The sequence below is a fragment of the Leptinotarsa decemlineata genome, unplaced genomic scaffold, assembly GCF_025532065.1.
Source record: "Leptinotarsa decemlineata unplaced genomic scaffold, Ldec_3_MD MMD2_tig00000218_RagTag_RagTag, whole genome shotgun sequence".
Taxonomy (NCBI): Eukaryota; Metazoa; Arthropoda; class Insecta; order Coleoptera; family Chrysomelidae; genus Leptinotarsa; species Leptinotarsa decemlineata.
In genome coordinates, this window is record NW_027412545.1 from 1,627,532 (window position 1) to 1,647,246 (window position 19,715).

General features: G+C 32.7%; 2 protein-coding genes across 2 annotated transcripts in view; both read right to left on the minus strand.

Annotated features, from left to right (window-relative positions):
* The window catches only part of LOC111511838 (medium-chain acyl-CoA ligase ACSF2, mitochondrial), a 47,404-nt gene extending 45,401 nt beyond the window's left edge, over window positions 1–2,003 (minus strand). Inside the window, exon 1 of the mRNA XM_074173212.1 lies at window positions 1,848–2,003. Coding sequence (XP_074029313.1) covers window positions 1,848–1,903 — 56 coding nt within the window. The 5' untranslated portion in view covers window positions 1,904–2,003. The remainder of the gene's footprint in view (window positions 1–1,847) is intronic.
* Window positions 2,004–10,222: 8,219 nt separating this feature from the next.
* LOC111511837 (medium-chain acyl-CoA ligase ACSF2, mitochondrial) overlaps window positions 10,223–19,715 on the minus strand; it is a 58,491-nt gene continuing 48,998 nt past the window's right edge. The window contains 3 exon segments of the mRNA XM_074173215.1: window positions 10,223–11,454; window positions 13,629–13,770; window positions 18,539–18,795. Coding sequence (XP_074029316.1) covers window positions 11,221–11,454; window positions 13,629–13,770; window positions 18,539–18,795 — 633 coding nt within the window. The 3' untranslated portion in view covers window positions 10,223–11,220.

Sequence of the window (19,715 nt, forward strand, 5' to 3'; positions counted from 1 at the left end):
TTTATATTCAGAATATGGTCAAGGGCAATAAACTGACTCCAAATGTTGATGGTACACCGCATGTGGTTGTTTCAAAGAATGATAGTGATGTTCAGGTTAGAAATGATACTACAGGACAAGAATACATATGAAATGTTATAAATCTAAAAAAAATTGGAGACGAATGGAGCATTTCAAAAAACAAGTATGAATCACTATCGGAAAATAAATTGGATAATCCTGAAACTCCTCATCATACTATCTAAGAACTTCGATTCTGAATGTTCATCATCATGAACGTTATTACAATTGTACTTTTCTTCCTGTTATTGTAAAATTAATTTTTTTTTTCTCATCAGTAATATCCCAGTCAGGTCCTGTCTCTGGAGTCCGCCACTTCCAGAGGGCGGGCTGGATTAATCTATTATTATCATTAAGTATATTATTCTTCACGTATAACACCTTGTCTCTTGTCTGTTTTATACTATATATTGTATATATACATATAGATAGATATATACGGTAGACAGCTGTTTCAGCCTATTGGACATCGTCAGTACCGGGCAAGCGGTCCTCGATTGAAGACAAAATGAGAAAAACCAAGAAAGTACTTGATAAAAATAGCTGCGTAAACGCAAGCAAAACATAAGTGGAAACACCTATTGGTGTGACACCCAAGTCAACTTGCCAAGTTTTTATGTCAGTGTTGGTGGTTTAACCAATCAACCGACAACTGCGGTAGCAGAAATTTGGAAGCTAACCTGACATGCCATCGGAAAACGAATCCACATGTTTCTAGAAATGATATTATATGAAATTATATATATATATATATATATATATATATATATATATATAATATATATATAATTGAAACAATATTTGGCCAAAAATTAGTGTACTCTTATAAGACAGATTCCAAGCTTTCGACAATCTTTATTATCATCATCAGGGATGCTACAATAAGGATAAAAGACAGTCATATTTATAAAATAATGAGTCAGAACAACTTACAGTGTATGTGAGGTTATATGGCAGGTTGAATGAAATATGGACGTAACATACATGAAAAATTATTATGGTGAAACTCAGGACGTTACAGACAAGCATTATATTAGAAACCACGTACATGATTCAAAAAAACATATGACATGTAATCCAATCCAGCATGCGCTGTATCAGCCAATTACGGGGCTCAAAAACGAATTGACATTCGACATCAACAATTTTTTTTTGATCTGTGACATAAAACCTTAACCCTGTTGCCAAATGATTTTGGGCAATGTCTGGCTGTAGACATTGCATGTTTAGATTCCATTACACTTTAAAGCTAGAGTGAGAGTTACACTAATTTTTGGTCTGCTGCATACCCAAATATTGTTTCACTTATTTTCTGACTAGTCAGCAAAAAGACTACCTTTTTGTATATAAATATATATATATATATATATATATATATATATATATATATATATATATATATATATATATATATATATATATATATATATATATATATATATATATATATATATATATATATATTTATAGGTATCTATTTATTTTACTTGTAGGTAAGGATCAGATGAATTCAATAATGAAAAATTATATAAAAAGGAAGGGATGTAGTGTATGCATAGCATTAGGATTTACTGTATCGATTAATGAAGTCATCCCGAGTGATGAATAAGGTTGTTACTTAACTATGGAGAGCAGAGAGAGCTCAAGCTCAGTTCTGTACAGATAACCGAATAAAGCGGTATAGTCAGTAAAGTGACGAGTGTTTATTTATTGTTCTCCATTGAGTATTCTACAATTCTTATTTATAAGTTTTTATCAAAAAACCATAAACTACTTATTACACTCACCATATGGTTTCCTTTTCGATCTTTACTATTTTTCTAATACTCGTGAGCCTGAACATTTTATTCTGAACTGAGAACTTAAATGCTCTTCTTTATGAGGTTATATAGTTCTTTTGCTGTTTTCATAACAAAAACACTGAAGCAGATGACTATTCGTTGATATCGTTCCTTATCAGTGATCCTCTTTCAATTGAAATTACATGTATTGCTGAAGTGGCGTGCCTGTATATTCTGTTGGTAGGAAATTAATAAAACCTTTTATGACGATATATTCGGTGACAAGAAAAATGTTCTCACACATGAATATTAGTAATCCGCCGACTGCCGTCATGGGACGCCTGGCAGATGTGAAACATCAATTATACTATTTTGTGACCCCTGTGATGATTGTTGGATTCTGAAATATTTATAAAAAATATGTAATCAAAATATACATGAAAAAATTTCAAATGTGGCTTCAATACACTAGTAATCTCAAGAATCTTAGCTAGTTATTGCAATATATCACTGAAGATCTCAAATTATGAATATCAATAATAAATGTTTCAATATAAATAATAAATAGGGTGAAGAATGTAGGTTTTGCAGATAATGCCTTGTTACTAATGACTGCTCATCTTCAGTACAGGAAACAGAAAGTGTGTTTTCTGAAAGTTGCTATCTGAAATCTGGAATGTCCTAAGGTTTCATTCTTGGCCTCTTTCATTTCACGTTTATACTTCTCATTTCACGAATCCTCCTGTCAGCTATAAATTACATTTTTATCCAGATATCAATTGTGTTTACGCTTTCCGATTCAGGACAGGGAAGCTGCTTGTAAATTGATCAATCAAGCCCTCGAAGTCTTTATTAAACCTGCTACTGATTATTGCCTCATTATCAATGCAAAAAAAAGTCGAATATCATACTTTTTGGATCGAAAACTAACCGGCAAATAGTATCGGAAGCGATAAAAGTTACATTCGATAATGAACTTCTTATTTCAGTTAATGAAGCAAGGAATTCAGGTGTTTTGGTAGATACTGAATTACGTTTCTGGGGTCAGAGAATACACTTTCACAACGTGTCTACTTCCCAATCGAATGTATCTATGGCAACAAACAATTTCCCCCTTTCGATGTTTGGAAAACATTATGTGAGTCCTCAATATTGCTCATATTCAATTGTGCAGTTACTACATATGGGTCTGATCTCACTTTAAAATAAAGGAGAGAAATCCAGAAAGTTCAGAATTTTTGTATGCGATCAATATTTGGTGACAGAAGAAGACACATAAACTCTAAGAAATTGGGTGGCTTAATATGGATAATAGGAGCGTATTTCATTCCATGGGGCTGTTTCATAAAATCATACGGTTACTAAGAAACTCTATTTGCACCGAAAAATCAGGTTTATCAACATTTCTCTACAACATAGTTCCGCAAGAAATTAATAAACTCAAATTTGAAGCATTTTAAGCCTCCTACAAAAACATATTAATGCATCTCAGAGGTGAACTCTTGTTTTTCCTCATTTTTTGAACAAGTATGCCTCGTTAATGTCAAATTAAATATGTATTATCTATGGGAGCAGAATGAATTGAAATATTTTCGAAAAACAATACATAGGTATATCAGGGTTGAGTGAAAGTTAGTGATTTCCTATAACGGGAATTGAACTTTGTTCTTTGTTACTTACTCTATAACTCTGTAGTATTTGGCATTATGACTGGAAACAATAAATGCGAAATTATTATTATTATTATTTCCCTAAGTTGCGATGATCGTGCCCCATCTCACGAAGCCCCAACTCAATGATCATTCACCCCAATTCGTGGGGTGACCGACACTCCATTTGTTTTCCTGTCACAGACTCGATTTTATATCGCAATTGAATGCAATGCAATTGAATGATGACTTTTCATCATGTAAATTGAACTTCGCCTTTTATCTTCATATAATAAATGAACTGTACATGATTAATTTGCTTTAAATGTATTAGAAGACAATAAAGACGACACATGTTTTCATTTTTCATTTGTTTTCATTTGTTCCATAGTTTTTACTACTGTAGTCTCATCAAATTTTTTCGTTCTTTACTAGTGTAAAAGGTCACTGACGCTTACCATTCAATCATTATATATCTCTTTATTTAGTTGAGGAACTAATTCATTTACAATAGTAAACTCATTGTCACATTATAAATAAAATAATATCAACAAGAAAAAATACAAACATTCTGAATAAAAATAGATATGTATAAATAAAAAGTTACATAAGAAAGTCATGCATAGGAATATACTATATTTTCATTATGAAATCCTTCAATCGTCTTTCGAATATATTTATCGAACCAGTATCTTTAATTTCTTATGGCAGGCCATTAAAACAATCTACTCCTTTATAAAATAAAGAATTATGTGTACTATTTTTTTCATATTTTTCAACTTTTATATTGCTTCTGTTTCTAGTATTATGCCCATGTATTTCAGCCACATAAGTTGATTTATTCTGTAGATATACAGGTGAATGTCCAATTTTGATTTTAAAAATAAACATTAGTGTTCGGTACTCGAAGAGTTTTTTCACTGGTAGCCATTGAAGGGTTTGCAACATATTTGCTATAGGTGTTATCCTTGAACATTGTAAGATTATTCGCATAGCACGATTCTGCATCTTTTGTAGTATGTTTATTTAATTTTGATTGAGAAAAACAGAATGGTAGAACAATAATTCAAACGTGGAAGGATTGTGGAGTTGTAGACTAATAATTTAGACCACTGGCTCATATATGGTGAACATCTTCCCAAATAGTTGATTTTGTAAGCTATTGTTTTGATAACTTGATTAACATGTTCCTTGAATTTCAAGTTGCTGTCAATAGTTACACCCAAGTACACGAATTTGTTTACCTTCTCTATATTACTGTCATTCAATCGTAGAAGTAGGTTTTCATTATTATGATCTCTATGTTTCCCTAATAACATTCATTTCGTTTTATTTAAGTTCCAAGACTAGCGTTTATAGTATCAACACACTAATGTACCTGTTCTACTAAAGTACAGTAGGGTATCGTCGGCAAATAAGTGATTTCTACATTATTCTGCTATGGTTACAATGTTATTTAAATATATGAGGAATAGCAATGGTCCCAAAATAGACCCTTGGGGTACACCTATATTTACTAATATAGCTGCATTTTATCCGAATAAATGATCCAGTTTAGTGCTATTCCATTAATAGCTACGCTTTCAATCTTTCTAATCAATCTGCCTTTTGAAGGTCAAGAAATACTGCAATAGTATACTGATCCATTTCCGCACCTTTCTTCCAATCTGTTGAAACATATTGTAACGCAGTTTCACAACTATGTTATCTGTTAAAACACATTGTAACGCAGTTTCTCAACTATGTTTGCTCCGAAAACCCGATTGATACTTACAAAGAACCCTATTACTCTCCAAATAATCCACTATCTGTTCATATACAGCCCTTTCCAATACTTTAGCTGTAGCATTACTCATGTTTATTGATCTCAATTGAATAGCTTGGTTTGTATTAGGTCGTTTTGGTATAGGTATAATAGTGGATAATTTTAGTTCAGTTGGTACTTCACCTTTCTCTAAAGAATTGTTGATAACGTTCAACAATGGAATACAAATGGCACTGAAACACTTCTTCAGAAGTTCTATACAAATTTGATCGGGACTACTTTTATTTTTCAACGAACCAACAATTCTTTCTAGATCTACCATATTGATAAGACCAAAGTTGGACAATTTATAATCAGTTATTCTTTCATTTATAGAAAAACTATGAGAAAATTTGTTGTCAATTGCATCAGTTATATTTATTATACTTTTGATATAAAATGTGCTCAGGCCATTTGGTATCAAAGTCCTATCAGAAATTATTTCACCATTGCCCAAATCAAAAGTTGTAAGATTGTATTCTTTGTTATTATTCGGTAATAATGTCTTCAGTGTATTCCACATTTCAGTAGAATTGTTTTTATTTGATTCAATCTTTGTCTCTGAATAGTTCTTGTTTTCCTGTCTGATTGTTTTCACTATATTCATTTTTTGTTTATACTTCTCACAGTTATCCGTTGTTTTATTGATTGTATACTGTTTGTAACTCATATCCCTTTCTTTTGTAGCTTGCCTCACCTTCTCATTCTATAATTCCTTATAATGTCGAAAGATATTTTTTTTGGAGCGACTTCATTCAATATCGACAATGCATTGTCCACAAATTGTTGATATCTATGATTCCAGCCCCACTTCTTCGGTACTACAGCCACCAACGTTACGCCTCTGGATTTTCAGTAATCTAGTTAGTGTATTTGAATACACAATATTTAACTCAGATTAACTATCATGAATGACTTTAGATAACACACTTGGCTGATACCTAAAGTTTAACGTTAACTTCTGCGACTGCTATAATGGATTAAAGAAAGATGTTTGTGTTCAATTGAAAAAAGAATATTTTTCAGTTGGGGTTGATTTTTCTTTCTTCGGTAATTTCTTACATCATTTGTATTGATCAAGAAGTAGAAAACTAATAAATGTTTTCTCAAAAATATTTGTTTTGGATTACAAAAGGTCGATTGGGGGGGTCCTGCATACATTGAAAAAAAAAAAATTACGTTTCAATACGACAGTGCTCTTTCATATCACTTACAAAATTTGAATAAATATTTGAAGCACATGTTTTAAACTAACTAGATAGGACGAAGAGACTCCTCGGTTAGGTTCTTCGAATTCATTTGTGGGGGAAACTAATGAATATTTCGAGGTAATACCACAAGTGCTCCAAAATATGAAAATAACTTGTTTCATTTTATGAGGATGGCGAACAACATCTCCTAGCATTTATTTAATCTGTACGATACATTTTCTAGTAGAATTCACCCCTAGGGGAGATTGGAGTAAAGTAACCACTCTGAAGGAAAACTTCGCTAGTGAACCTAATAAAAAAATCACTTACCTAATGTATATTCAACGTATGTGCAGTTTGGTAGAGAATCAGTAGTCGTCATCAAATCAAGTCTAACTTGAATAATATCATTGAATTTTTTTAATTTTTGTTTCAACTTACTATGAGGTGAAGTTGTCTGGAATGGAAAAAAATAGGTTGTTTTCATTTGTTGAATAGAAAAATAAAATAACTATAGAGGCATCAAGATCCTTTGTATACGGGGTCGAGACATCTGATTGCATAAGTTGTGGCAGTTGTAATAACTGCCATTGCGATAATTAACGGAAAATATAATTTTATTCATAAAGATCGGGGTCGGTCACTCGGTTTTTCGTTATCAATACTTTTTCAATAGAGTAAGCGTTGAATTTAGTTATGATTGTTGAACCTTGACGGCATGATTATCTTTCCTTCGAACTAGACATAACAAACATATCCTGTTGATAAGTAATAATACTGGGAACGTGAAAAATGCAAGCTGAGAGTTTGCATTTCAGCTCCGTGGACAGGAAGTTTGGCCATATCTGAATAGGTGGGTCCGAAAATTTATTTAAAATAAAAACTGACCAATAACTTCAATGAAAAGAAGATTTGTCTTGAGTAGGAAGGGTTATGGAAAAATTCGGGAATATTAAACAAAGAGTAGACCAATCAGGGCACGGTACAAGGGCACGGTGGCAATCGGTCAGTTGGGGAGTTGCGAAAGAAAGTTACGTGAAATAGGTTGCGAAAGTGAATTTCTTTAGAGAATTTACGAAAGTCAGTTGAAAAGTCAGTTGCGAAAAGATTCCTTTGCGATCGATAGTTAATTTGGGAGAGTCGCGAAAGGGAGTTGCGAAAGTCAGTTGCGGAAGAGGGTCGCGATAAAAGGTGTTTTCCGAAAAAGGATTTTCTTTCACTCGATAGTGGAATTCTGGTAAATTTGCGGGTAGTGAGTTAACTCTGTTGTTGCGTTTGGTAGCAACGGTTGTGTATTTTAGACGGATACCGGACCAAAGAGGGAGATCAGAACCCAGCCTAGTATCGTGAGTCGATTTGGATTTTTTACTAACCCCCATGTCGGTATAAAGAGAGAGAGGATGCCATTTTAATTTTGTAATAATTGCCATTTCAATTTTGAAATATTTGTCTTATTGTTGTTGCGTCTTAAGGACAATATAAAAAGGGCAACAAATTACACTACACCCCTTTCATATGTGTGATAGCGATTAGTACGCACGGGTTTGAAGCCAGGCAATTTCAAATAATAACTTCAGAATTTCTGCAAAACTCGAATAGAGTAATTGTTTTCATGTAAGTTGAAATTCTACCTTATGTGAGGAATATAACATTTCACAAGTTGTTAAAGAGATAATATTTGTTTGACAATCAGCTATTCAAGACGGGCTTTCTTGTAAAATTTTGATCGTACTTTTCGATTTTTTTTTATTGTTTTGTTGGATTTTCGTGTTATATTTTTTTTCCACAGTTATTTCTTTTGTAATATAAGCCTAATCTGAAGCTTCTTGTTGTTTATAATGACTCACTACTTGAGTGAGTCCCGCACCATTTCAGGATAGTTAAAAGGCCTTTAACCTTAAGTATTAGTCTCCTGCCTCGTTCTGGAGTGGAACCTAGAAGGAAAACCATCTCAAAAAGGTACACGGTGTAGTTAGGTTTCCAAAAGGCCGGCCTTCATGCGATCGGCACGAACCCTAAAGCTTTCTTTTCGAACCTGCCTTAACATTCTGAATTTGATGCGGAGAAATCTGCATCTGGTGACAGTGCTGCTAAAATTCATTTCAGAAGATGAATGAATGAGAAAGGAGCATTTAAGGAACTAGAAAGCTCCTATTATTACACTACTGTCCCCTGATTGGTCTGGTCTTTGTTTAATATTCCCAAATTTTTCCATAACCCTTCCTACTCAAGACAAATCTTCTTTTCATTGAAGTTATTGGTCAGTTTTTATTTCAAATAAATTTTCGGACCCACCTATTCAGATATGGCCGAACTTCCTGTCCACGGGGCTGAAATGCAAACTCTTAGCTTGCATTTTTCACGTTCCCAGTATTATTACTTATCAACAGGATATGTTTGTTATGTTTAGTTCGAAGGAAAGATAATCATGCCGTCAAGGTTCAACAATCATAACTTAAATGCAATGCTTACTCTGTTGAAAAAGTATTGATAACGAAAAACCGAGTGACCGACCCCGATCTTTATGAATAAAATTATATTTTTCATTAATTATCGCAATGGCAGTTATTACAACTGCCACAGCTTATGCAATTAAATGTCTCGACCCCGTATACAAAGGATCTTGATGCCTCTATAGTTATTTTATTTTTCTATTTAACAAATAAAAATAACCTATTTTTTTTCCATTCCAGGCAACTTCACCTCATAGTAAGTTGAAACAAAAAATTAAAAAATTCAGTGATATTATTCAAGTTACAGTTGATTTGATGACGACTACTGATTCTCTACCAAACTGCACATACGTTGAATATACATTAGGTAAGTGATTTTTTTTTTATTAAGTTCACTGGCGAAGTTTTCCTTCAGAGTGGTTACTTTACTCCAATCTCCCCTAGGGGATAATTATCGCAATGGCAGTTATTACAGATTATTGTGTTTGAAAGTTTGTTTATTTTTTCAAAATTTACCAAATGAAATATGTTCTATTGGATGTTCACAATATCAAACTATAAAAATCATAAAAAATTATTTTGTTCTATGTTCTGCCACTTTTTGGTTCATACAGAAGGTCTCGATCATTTTCAACTTAAATTATTGATTTTAGAAGAAAAGTAATTTCCCCTAAAGAAATCTGCACGACTGAAACCATCGATTATTATCAACGTCTTACGGTCAAAAATGAGTATCATATTTATTGCCAAAATCCAAAAAGTTATCAGAAACGAAAATTTCTTTCAAATATGAAATTGCATTGATTTACGTTGTGAAATCAGGTTCTTTATGTATTAATTTCAATCGTGTTAATTTAAATAATGCACTTTTATCTCTTGGGAATAATGAAAACATGATATCACTCCTTTTATTTAATGTATTCTACATCCCACATGCACAAAACTTTCAAAAACTAAATTTTTGTTGTTATTGTGGAGATGAAAAAAAGTAAATCATTGCAATAATCCTTTTCGTATAACAATATTGTATATTGTCCAAAATAAAGGTACTTCACTTTAGAGTAAAATCATAATTTTATTAACCCTTGTACAGGTACCTATATCTGAAAGAATTTGATAACCGAACGGTTCCATTTTAGGTTCTAGACAATGAGGAATAACTTTTTTTCTGAAATTAATAATAAATGAGTTTGTCATATAGTTCCAACTTATTTCAACTCACTGAGACATACGTATGATCCATTTCTTTTGGTTCCACATCGTTCGTTCAACAAATAAATAAATGTTCACCTATATATTTCTTTATTTCACTAATATATAACTTAAAAAAAAGTGATTTATTAAATCTATAACTTAATTTTATTCTATTCCACTTGATTATCTGAATATATCAGTCACATATTTGTTCAACAAACATTCAATGTTCGATTCTAGTTGAATTTAAGTGTATTATTACAGTAGTTATTCACGAAATACAGTCAATAAAATAAAAGGTTATTATGAAATATTCTTCTAGCATCATATTCATTTGTATCTGTATATAATGCAGAAAGGTTATTGAGTTTCAATGTAGATTAAATATAAAATATATATATAGCTTATGTTTTCATGGGAAAGTTACATTTGGAAAGTCTAATGGATGAATATCTGCAAAAACCAAGATTTCATATGAAACAAAAAAAGTATTCACATAAAATGCACTCAAAAATGCAAACTGTCACCGTTGCATAGATTTCTTTAAAACTTTATAATTTTTCAGATTGTAGGAGAAGGAGATCATAAAAAAAAATGCGACTTTTCCTTGAATTTTAGAGTGATTCTTATACAAAAACGAAAGTGTTGATATAAAATCAAAGAGAAAATCTTACTAGACGCAGCACTTGGAAAGAAAACCACAGACACTTACATCATAACTATGATGTAAGTGTTAGTTATCATTAAAAGCCAGCTTGACATATTTAACGCAGGTAGATATAGCTGCATGATAGTGTTATTCATTTTATTTTTCTAACCGAAATCACTGATCTGCAGCTGGCTTCTGCTGTTGCATCTGTACGTTTGTGGTGTTGCGTTTCTTTAAAATTGGCCAAACCATACCGGTGAGAGTCAAATAGTCCAAAACACATTTCTGAACGCTGTAATCGTTAAAATATCCTCTTTGATAGAGCATTTGGTATTCCGTGTATTCATCACTTTCGTAATTTCCACAGATGGCATTATAATGAGTCATTAAAACTGGCACATGTTCACACAAGTTACCCGTAGTCGGTAAAGCAGTCAATGTCACAGAATACTCTCTTCATTCAATAATAACCGAACCAGCTTGTTTTTCTGAATTTTTCCTGAAGTTGTCTTTGGAAATGAATCTAATATTTTGAGGACACTTGGGATTTTGAAATTAGCTATTGTTCCTTGGCAGTATGCTTTAATTTCTTCAACAGTGAAATGACGTCCGTTTTTTGTTCTCAAACAAGCGCATACTTCTTCTCCTAATCTTTTGTGTGGTAGTCCGACAACCTGAAAATAATTCATTTCACATGAAAGTATAAGATAAATATAAGATTTTAATTACAAATGAGGATCGTGTGAATTTAATAAGTTGGGAAATTTAATAGAAATGAATTAAAGGTTAAAAATTATTGAAAATACTAATATTAATCGAAACGAAGTATATATTCCGTTGCGTTAATTCAAATAGAAGTAATGTAAAAAAAAAGAATAAACGTTTTTCAGTAAATCAACCAAATATAACAATCCGATTATTTTTAGTCCGAATAATTTTAAAATTTGATTAATTTTCATTTCATTCATATATGTTGGATCTGTCAATACCATTTCTAGAAATATTGTCAACCACATTCAAACGGGATTGAATGAGTTTAAGAAGCTTTTTCTACTGTTGAAATGACAATTTTGATTTTTTTCAACTCACTTGAATATGTGGTTCTATTCAAAGTTCATATATAGGTTTGCAGGTGAGAACTAAAAGGGTCATAATGTCATAAAGATCATTTGAAATAAACTCATGAGAAATTATCAGATGTACATTATTTCATTTCATCATGTATCCACAGAATACCAGAAAATGAGTTCCTTTTTTCTTTGAAATTTTATTCAGAAAAACATGTGTTTCGTTCAGTTTGATATCTAATGTTGCTTCGTTTCACCATTATGCAAGCTTCAATTCATGCTTATGATCAAATTGTCAAGATTGTTTCAGGTTCGTTCTCATATTTCTCCGATACCCCTTTAAATCCTGTTTTAAATAAATTTGACAAATTTTCTGAGGAAATCACTTCTGATGAATACACAGGTCAGTCTGAATGGTCAGTTCTTTTGCTTCAAGAAATTCCCGAACAACTCTGCAACCAAATTAACTAAATGAGCAATTTGTTCAGGTCAGTCTCGACTCGCCTACAATGTAGGTTGATGAACTGACACCCATCAGAAAACAATTATTCCCCTGGCTAATACCACGAAGGGCGTTGGATTATATCCAACAGGTGTCAGTGCAGGAATCTTTACAGAAGTATTTCCTCTTCGAGAGATACTATACTCCATATCACACCTACTGCAGCTCCCATATCTTTTCGATACTGACATTCTTGTTTCAACAAAATCTCATGGTGTTATTGTGAAAATTAATATTTAGACATTGAATTTCGAAACATTCACCACCTCTCCCAATGTTTCTACATATTGGGATCTGATGAATTCCTGTCGCAAAACAATTCCTTTCCTGGATAATAACATGATGAACATTCAATTATGCAAGTTACCTCACATTTATGCAAATAAGCTTGCAGATGTCTTTTCAATCTTGAGAACGGAGAAAATCGCAAGGGAGCAAATCTGGTGAATACGGTGGCTGAGGCATGATTAAAGTGTTGTTTTTGGCCAAAAAATCACGAGCAAGCAATGACGAGTGAGCTCTAGCTGATGACTCCATTGATATCAGTGTGGACCTGATGATGCAAGAGCGAGAAACATATGTAAGACTCACCTCTGGTGAAACATCTCCAATTACAATGTCTCTTTCCGATATAGTCATCGAACTTACTTCAAAACTGAAAATCAATTTTTATTTTCCACGAAGTATTGTTAGTGGTTACCAAGTGATTCTATAAAAGTTTGGTCGTGTGTTGATCCCCAACAATCTGAATGAATTGTGGTAAAAAATATTAATCAGTGGTTGAGTTAGAACTCATATTTACAAATGATTATTTAAAATTTTTTTGTAGAATTAGTCAAGTTGCAATATTTCGTATGTATTGATTCGACTTTATTTTTGAGAGAATAAATGTTGGTTATACATTGTGTGACAGTTAATGGAAAATACAGTCATTTCACAGGACGTAATTTCATTTCATAATGTTTATAACGATCATTCTTTCTGAATTTATTTGCTAAAATCACTTTCACTTATAACTTCCCGAATGAATATGTGAAACACTTTTCATAATATTGTACACCCTGTTTTACTCAACTTATGATGCAATTTGACTGCGGAAATAAAAAAACAAGTAAGTATTTCATTCGAAAAGACATGTGATGACATCATTACTCGAAGGTAGGTCTCATGTATATTGAACTGTTTATCATCATATTGAATTTATGCGTGAATTCATGAAAGCACTGCATAATAAATATCAACAGTGGATGTTTGAAACTTGAATAATTGATGAACTTACATGTGATTCAATAATATCTGGATGGGTGTTCAAATAATCTTCAATTTCTTTGGGATAAATATTCTCTCCTCCTCTAATTATCATCTCCTTCAATCTTCCGACCACCGTTCCATATTTATTTTCGTCAAAAATAAACTGATCACTAGAAATTGAAAACCTCATTATATCAAACGTATTCAAAAAACATTGTATTGTGAGATTTTTACTAAACAATTTTACAAAAACCCAACACGTGTTTCGCAATACAATGGCTTCTACGGGCATGTCTTCACTAAATATATTCTACATATTTAATGCTTGATAGGCATACCTAATTTTACAATTTGAAGTACCTACTTTTTAAGTACCTGATTTTTACTTTTACCTAAGTTTGTAATGAATTAAAATTCCTGAGCTTATGTTCCAGTTTCCATATTTGAAAAAATATTCAGTAACGGGTAGTTATTCAATTCTAATTGATCATTCAGTAAATTATCCGAATTCCTGAGTCTATTGATTTCTAAACATTCTAGAAGATTGAGTTTCAAACTCTTCTCTGCTAAATGTAACACGTCGTATTCAGGATTGAACTCATGTCTATGCTCTATTCTCTTAAATTATTTTGGCCAATATACTGTTTGGCCAATATACTGTTTTGGGCACGAGCCACTCATTATACCAATAGAGATATAAATATTGATTGTTCTGTTATATGAAAGTATCCTTGTATTGAAAACAATACATGATATTAAAGTCATGTTCGGATGAAGTGATAGAAAGGTAAATTGGGGGAACTAAATGAGCATGAAGAGAGAGAGGGTAAGCATTGAAAGGTCACATTCCCAAGTAAAACTGTAAAGAAAACAAATTATTATATGAAGAAAGATTGATGAATCATCAATATGCCTTGAAAGTAAGTCTCAGTTGTGTAGAGGGTAATAATCAATATTACTACATATTATAAAACCAAGACCCCCACCGCGACTGACTGTGTGAACATAATAAACTCAAAAAAAAACTCCCAAACTGATAGATTTGTGATACAATACCAGACAGCGTTGTTTCGACCCACTAGGTCTCATCAGTGGTGCTAGGCTAAACCACTGAACTATCCTAAAAAGAACAAGTTTGAAAGTATAGGCGATGTCATCTCCCCCTACGAAGACGCAATCTATGGAATCGACAGAAGATTAAATTCCCGAATTGAGGCTCCCCAAGGCGGTTCGTTGCAAAACCAAGTTAAGACATCGAGTGCCTAACGAGATTCGTCATCTTCTTTTACTGTAGCTTTTATTGTAAGGCAACTCGATGGATTTGTGATCCAACATCAGATAGCTGTTTCGACCCACCTTGTCTCATCATCGGTGCTAGACTGAACCACTGTAATGAACTAAAAATAACAAACGTCTTCCCAGATGGAGATGCTATCACCTCTACTAACTACTAAACTGATATTCAAACGATTCTCTTCAATGGATGGAGGGTTTCAAGGGGAAGATTTATGTGTACAAATAATTAATATTTTGTGTGAATTTGTTGCAATATGAATAAGTTATATGTAGCAAGTCAAGGCGGCAGTGCTACTCGTCCAAGCTTTCGTCGAAAATGCTGGCAAAAAGATTCATTACATATTGTTTTCTTTTTAGGTCTACCGAAAGGTCCCAGATGTTTATCTGTCTATATATAACCTATTTGAAAGTTTGAAATAATGGTCACAAATCATATGATGAATGGAAATGAGATATTCACACGTATGGAATACGAATTCTTATCAAATTGAATACAACTACCATACAATTTGAATCACTGTACGAGGACTAATTGCAAAATAAAAATTATTGTTCGACAAAGTAAATTCAAAAAAATGCGACACTGGTTTGAATATAGTGCCAATGGTACCATGGTACCAAAACTGATAAACATGGTCAAAATTCGAAATGACGAAATGGCTATGACGAAAGTGACTTTCTCAACTGGCTATCAAAAATCTATGAGTGATTCAATTGTTTTAATAGAGCCAATTATTGAATTATAAACTTTTCACATGGTTTATTCCTAGTATACTGTATTTTCTGATATCCATACTCAAATTGATTGTATATAGTGATTGATGATCCAAATGAAGAAGATTATAATCTATTAACAAAATAATTTGATACATTTTATATGAGCCCTGCCCATTTTCACTCGATTCCATAGAGAATAGTTTGAGTTTCACTGAGACTTAGTATTCAGTTTTTTTTATAGCCATGTCTCAAATGTACTCTCCTCACTGAAAGTGATGAGAGATTTGTAGACACCATTTCAAACCACTCTTCAAAATAAGTTTTCTTCTTTGTCTTATTCACTTGCAAAAATGTATTTTCAATAATTTCAGATAAATACATGATTTAAAATTACTCACTCCACCCATCTTTTTCCACCCCCAAAGTAGATGTTGGGATATTGAAAAAATATATACAAACTTGGCATCAAAGTCAACATCATACGAAATAGTTTCAATTAGTTTTTTTTTAAATAACTGAATATGAATTCCTTTTTCAATTGTCAGTGATATTTTGGACCTATCGAATTCGACATTTTTCTAATAAATTTTTGTTCGGTTTAGTTTAGTTGTTCAGTTTTCAATTTTATACTTCTCCACCAAAGTTTAGCTGTCTGCTATCACAATTTCATACATTTTATTTTTCAATTTTTTCGAAACGTTTGCTTCACCAATTTGAACCAAACATGTTTTTAATATTTTTTAAATTTTCTTCCAGTTATTTCAACCAAAACTGATAAGGACTTAATTTTTCTGATAAACATCAAACTTGCATGCAATATCTTGTCAAGAAAATATTTGTTGAATTCATTTCCAGAAAAAATTAAATTCTTTTCAGTTACTCAAAATTTTTGTGCAATGTTCTTATAAATTCGTAAATACGTGAATGGAAAACTGATTGAATATACTATTTTTTTGTGTAATGTATCAAATGTGTATTCAATTCAAATATAGTTTGATACAGAGTTCTACCGCAGTTTAAGGCTGCACCTATATTGAATCCGTATTTCTTCCGACCCGATGTGGGACGACCATCGGACGCCCTGGGATCCGATGCAGTCCGTTGTAACTGCCTACACTGGACTCAGTTCGACCCGATAGGTTGAAGTTAAAGATGTGTTTTGGGGTAATTATGAGTGACTCTGAAGATGATTTTTTGGTGGTGGCTTACAAGACAAGAATGTTCTCCTTAATAGGAGACGTAGGAAAAAGGTATGGGTGCATCGGTTTAATAAAGATAAATCTGAAGTGGAATTTTTCAAAACTTTCCTACTTATAAGAAACTACCGGATAAATTTAAGGACTGCCATTATATGACTATGGAAACGTCTTCTTGAAGGCAAAAAATACGACATAACTGGCCAGTCTAACTTCAGAGCATGCATCAGCCCTTTTACCAGTAATTGGTCCCCAATAACTTCCCATAGTTTAGGCTTCATATCACTATTATGGTAATCCTTGTTCCGCTGGTACCACAGGCGAGGCTCATCTCTCACAAGAATTATTGAAAACTTTATCAATTTTTTTATTCATTATTACCACTCCGTCGGAATGAAAGATCGGACTAAAAGCAAACATTTTTGATTTTACTACTCGTCGGTCAGTAATTGGTAGTGATCGTTTATTGTCGTATCGGACTACCCTTTCCAATGAAGGCACCTACTTTAAAACCTAAGTGTTTATTTTTCTTCCGATGTCGTCCGATGGTCGTCCCATATCGGGTCGGGAGAAATACGGATTCAATATAGGTGCAGCCTTTAAAACTTAAGTGTTTGTTTTTCTTTCTTTCCGCTTCGTTTTCCCCTCTCACCCCTCACTTCTCGCTTAACCGTTTACGAGATATTTGCATTGTTTCAACTGTACCCAGTCTAACCGACTTTCGATGTTTTTTTGCTTATGGGGAAAGATAAGTTTACGTTCCATATGAACCAAAATATTCCAATTGATTGATCAGGATTTTCGAAAAATTTAACATGGAATCAGCTTCCAAAACTGTTCGTACACTCAAAGACGATGATAACGAAGAAGTCTGAAATGTACCAAAAAAGCTGTGGAAGTCGCGATGGAAAGTACGTTCGCCAAATCAAACGGCGCAGATAACTCTTTTCATTATTAGTCAGTGGGCTATGCTTGAAGACAGGCACTAAACAAATCTAAAGAAATTAACTTTAAAAGTTCAAGCCTGTTTGGGGTATACCTCACAGTAGGTTGAATGGACTGACGCCTATCAGAAAACAACTACTCCACTGGATAATACCACGATAATACCACGAACGGTGTTGGATTATATCTGACAGGCGTCAGTGCAGGAATCTTCACAGAAAATTTCTTGCTTATGCAATTGGCAATACAACGGCAATACACACGTCAAGCAGCAATTAACTTTTTGTTTAATATTTCACGTTATCAATATGATGGCATTTATTGGGTATCATAACAAGTAATCATTAAAATAATCGGGAATTGGGATTGAAAAGCATGCTATCACGATTATTAGTATTAAAAATTCATTCAACAAACTCAGTTTTAGAAGCAACTGGTATGTTCATATAAATATAAAATACTGTAATTCAGTTGTGAGGAATCAGTTCCAGTCATTTGCTGATTATGCTAACCTGGCCGATGAAACGCACGTCAAAACACATAACTTCATTTCTGGAATGTGGGAAAGGTGTTTGATGATGAGACTGTCATAATTATTTGAACTAATGTAGAATATTTTCAAAATATTTTTGAATTGTTTTTTTTTATAATTACAGTTCATATAGATAAATGTTTCCGTCAAACGTACTGTTAAACGATTTTACCACAGTGTATAATATCAAGGCACGACCGGAATGACTTGCGTTACTTTGGCTTACAAATGTAGGAGAGGAATTTTACGAACCCTGTACGAAGCCACCCATCAAGACTTTTGGCTTCCTTCGTTTTTTCTTCATCGTTATAATATTCCAGAAACATTGAATAGCCCCTGAGACACAATTCACCGGAAACACCGATTGGTACAATATTGCCATTCGCATCAATAACTTTAGCTTCCAGGTGATCATGTAGATATCCAACAGTGGAGATAGATTTATATTCATCATCGTCTTCCAATGACTGAAAGGCACCAGCGGTAGCTTCAGATAATCCATAGATTGACTAAAATTAAAGTTTATTTTTTAGTATTGAACTGAAATAATATAATGAGTGATTATGCATGCCAACCTTGGTTTCAACGTGAACATGAACATATCACATAGAGAAAATAAAGGACAAAATTGAACTTGCTCGAATCCCTGAAAATCAATAAACGAGAATATCTAATGAGTATCTAATGAATATTACGGGAGTTTTTTCCCAACACCAAACTGTTATTTCAACACCTCGACATGTTTCGAACAACAAGTAACCATCTTCAAGAGGAAGATGAAACTGTCTGATCTCCTTCAAGAAGGTGAAATTCTATAACAATTCAAGAGAGATAAATATCACATCAAGTATTTGATACATCAATGACGATATTTGTTACCAGTTGAAACTGTAATAAAATTGAGAATTTTGTTCATTTTATAAGTATTTGCCTTTGAATATATTTTTTACAAAATTATACCTACTATAACTTCGTTTTGAAGTTAATTTATTAGAGTATTTTCATGGTCGGATGATTATGCAGAGCAAGACTTCAAAAAAAGAATAAAAAGTTAGACATAAAAAAATGTTGTTTGATGTCTAAGCTTCAAAAAATGATTTTTTATGGTTGTCGTTGACAACCATATTTGATGAAATCCATAACGTATTCAAGAACCACTCTATACACGTATAGGCAGACATGTCTGAAGAAGCTATTGTATGGCGAAACACGTATTGTGTTAATGTAGAAGTGTTTAGTGAAAATCTCATAATAGAGTGTTGAAAAAAATTGGCATTTTCCCGATGTTTCTGTGATTTATCTTTGCCTAGAGAATATTTGAACGACGGCAAAGTTTCCAAATTGTTTCTCTTATAATTCACTCGCATGATTAATAAATTTTCCAGGAACATTACGCAGTCTCTTAAATCAATAAATATCGTTATCGCAT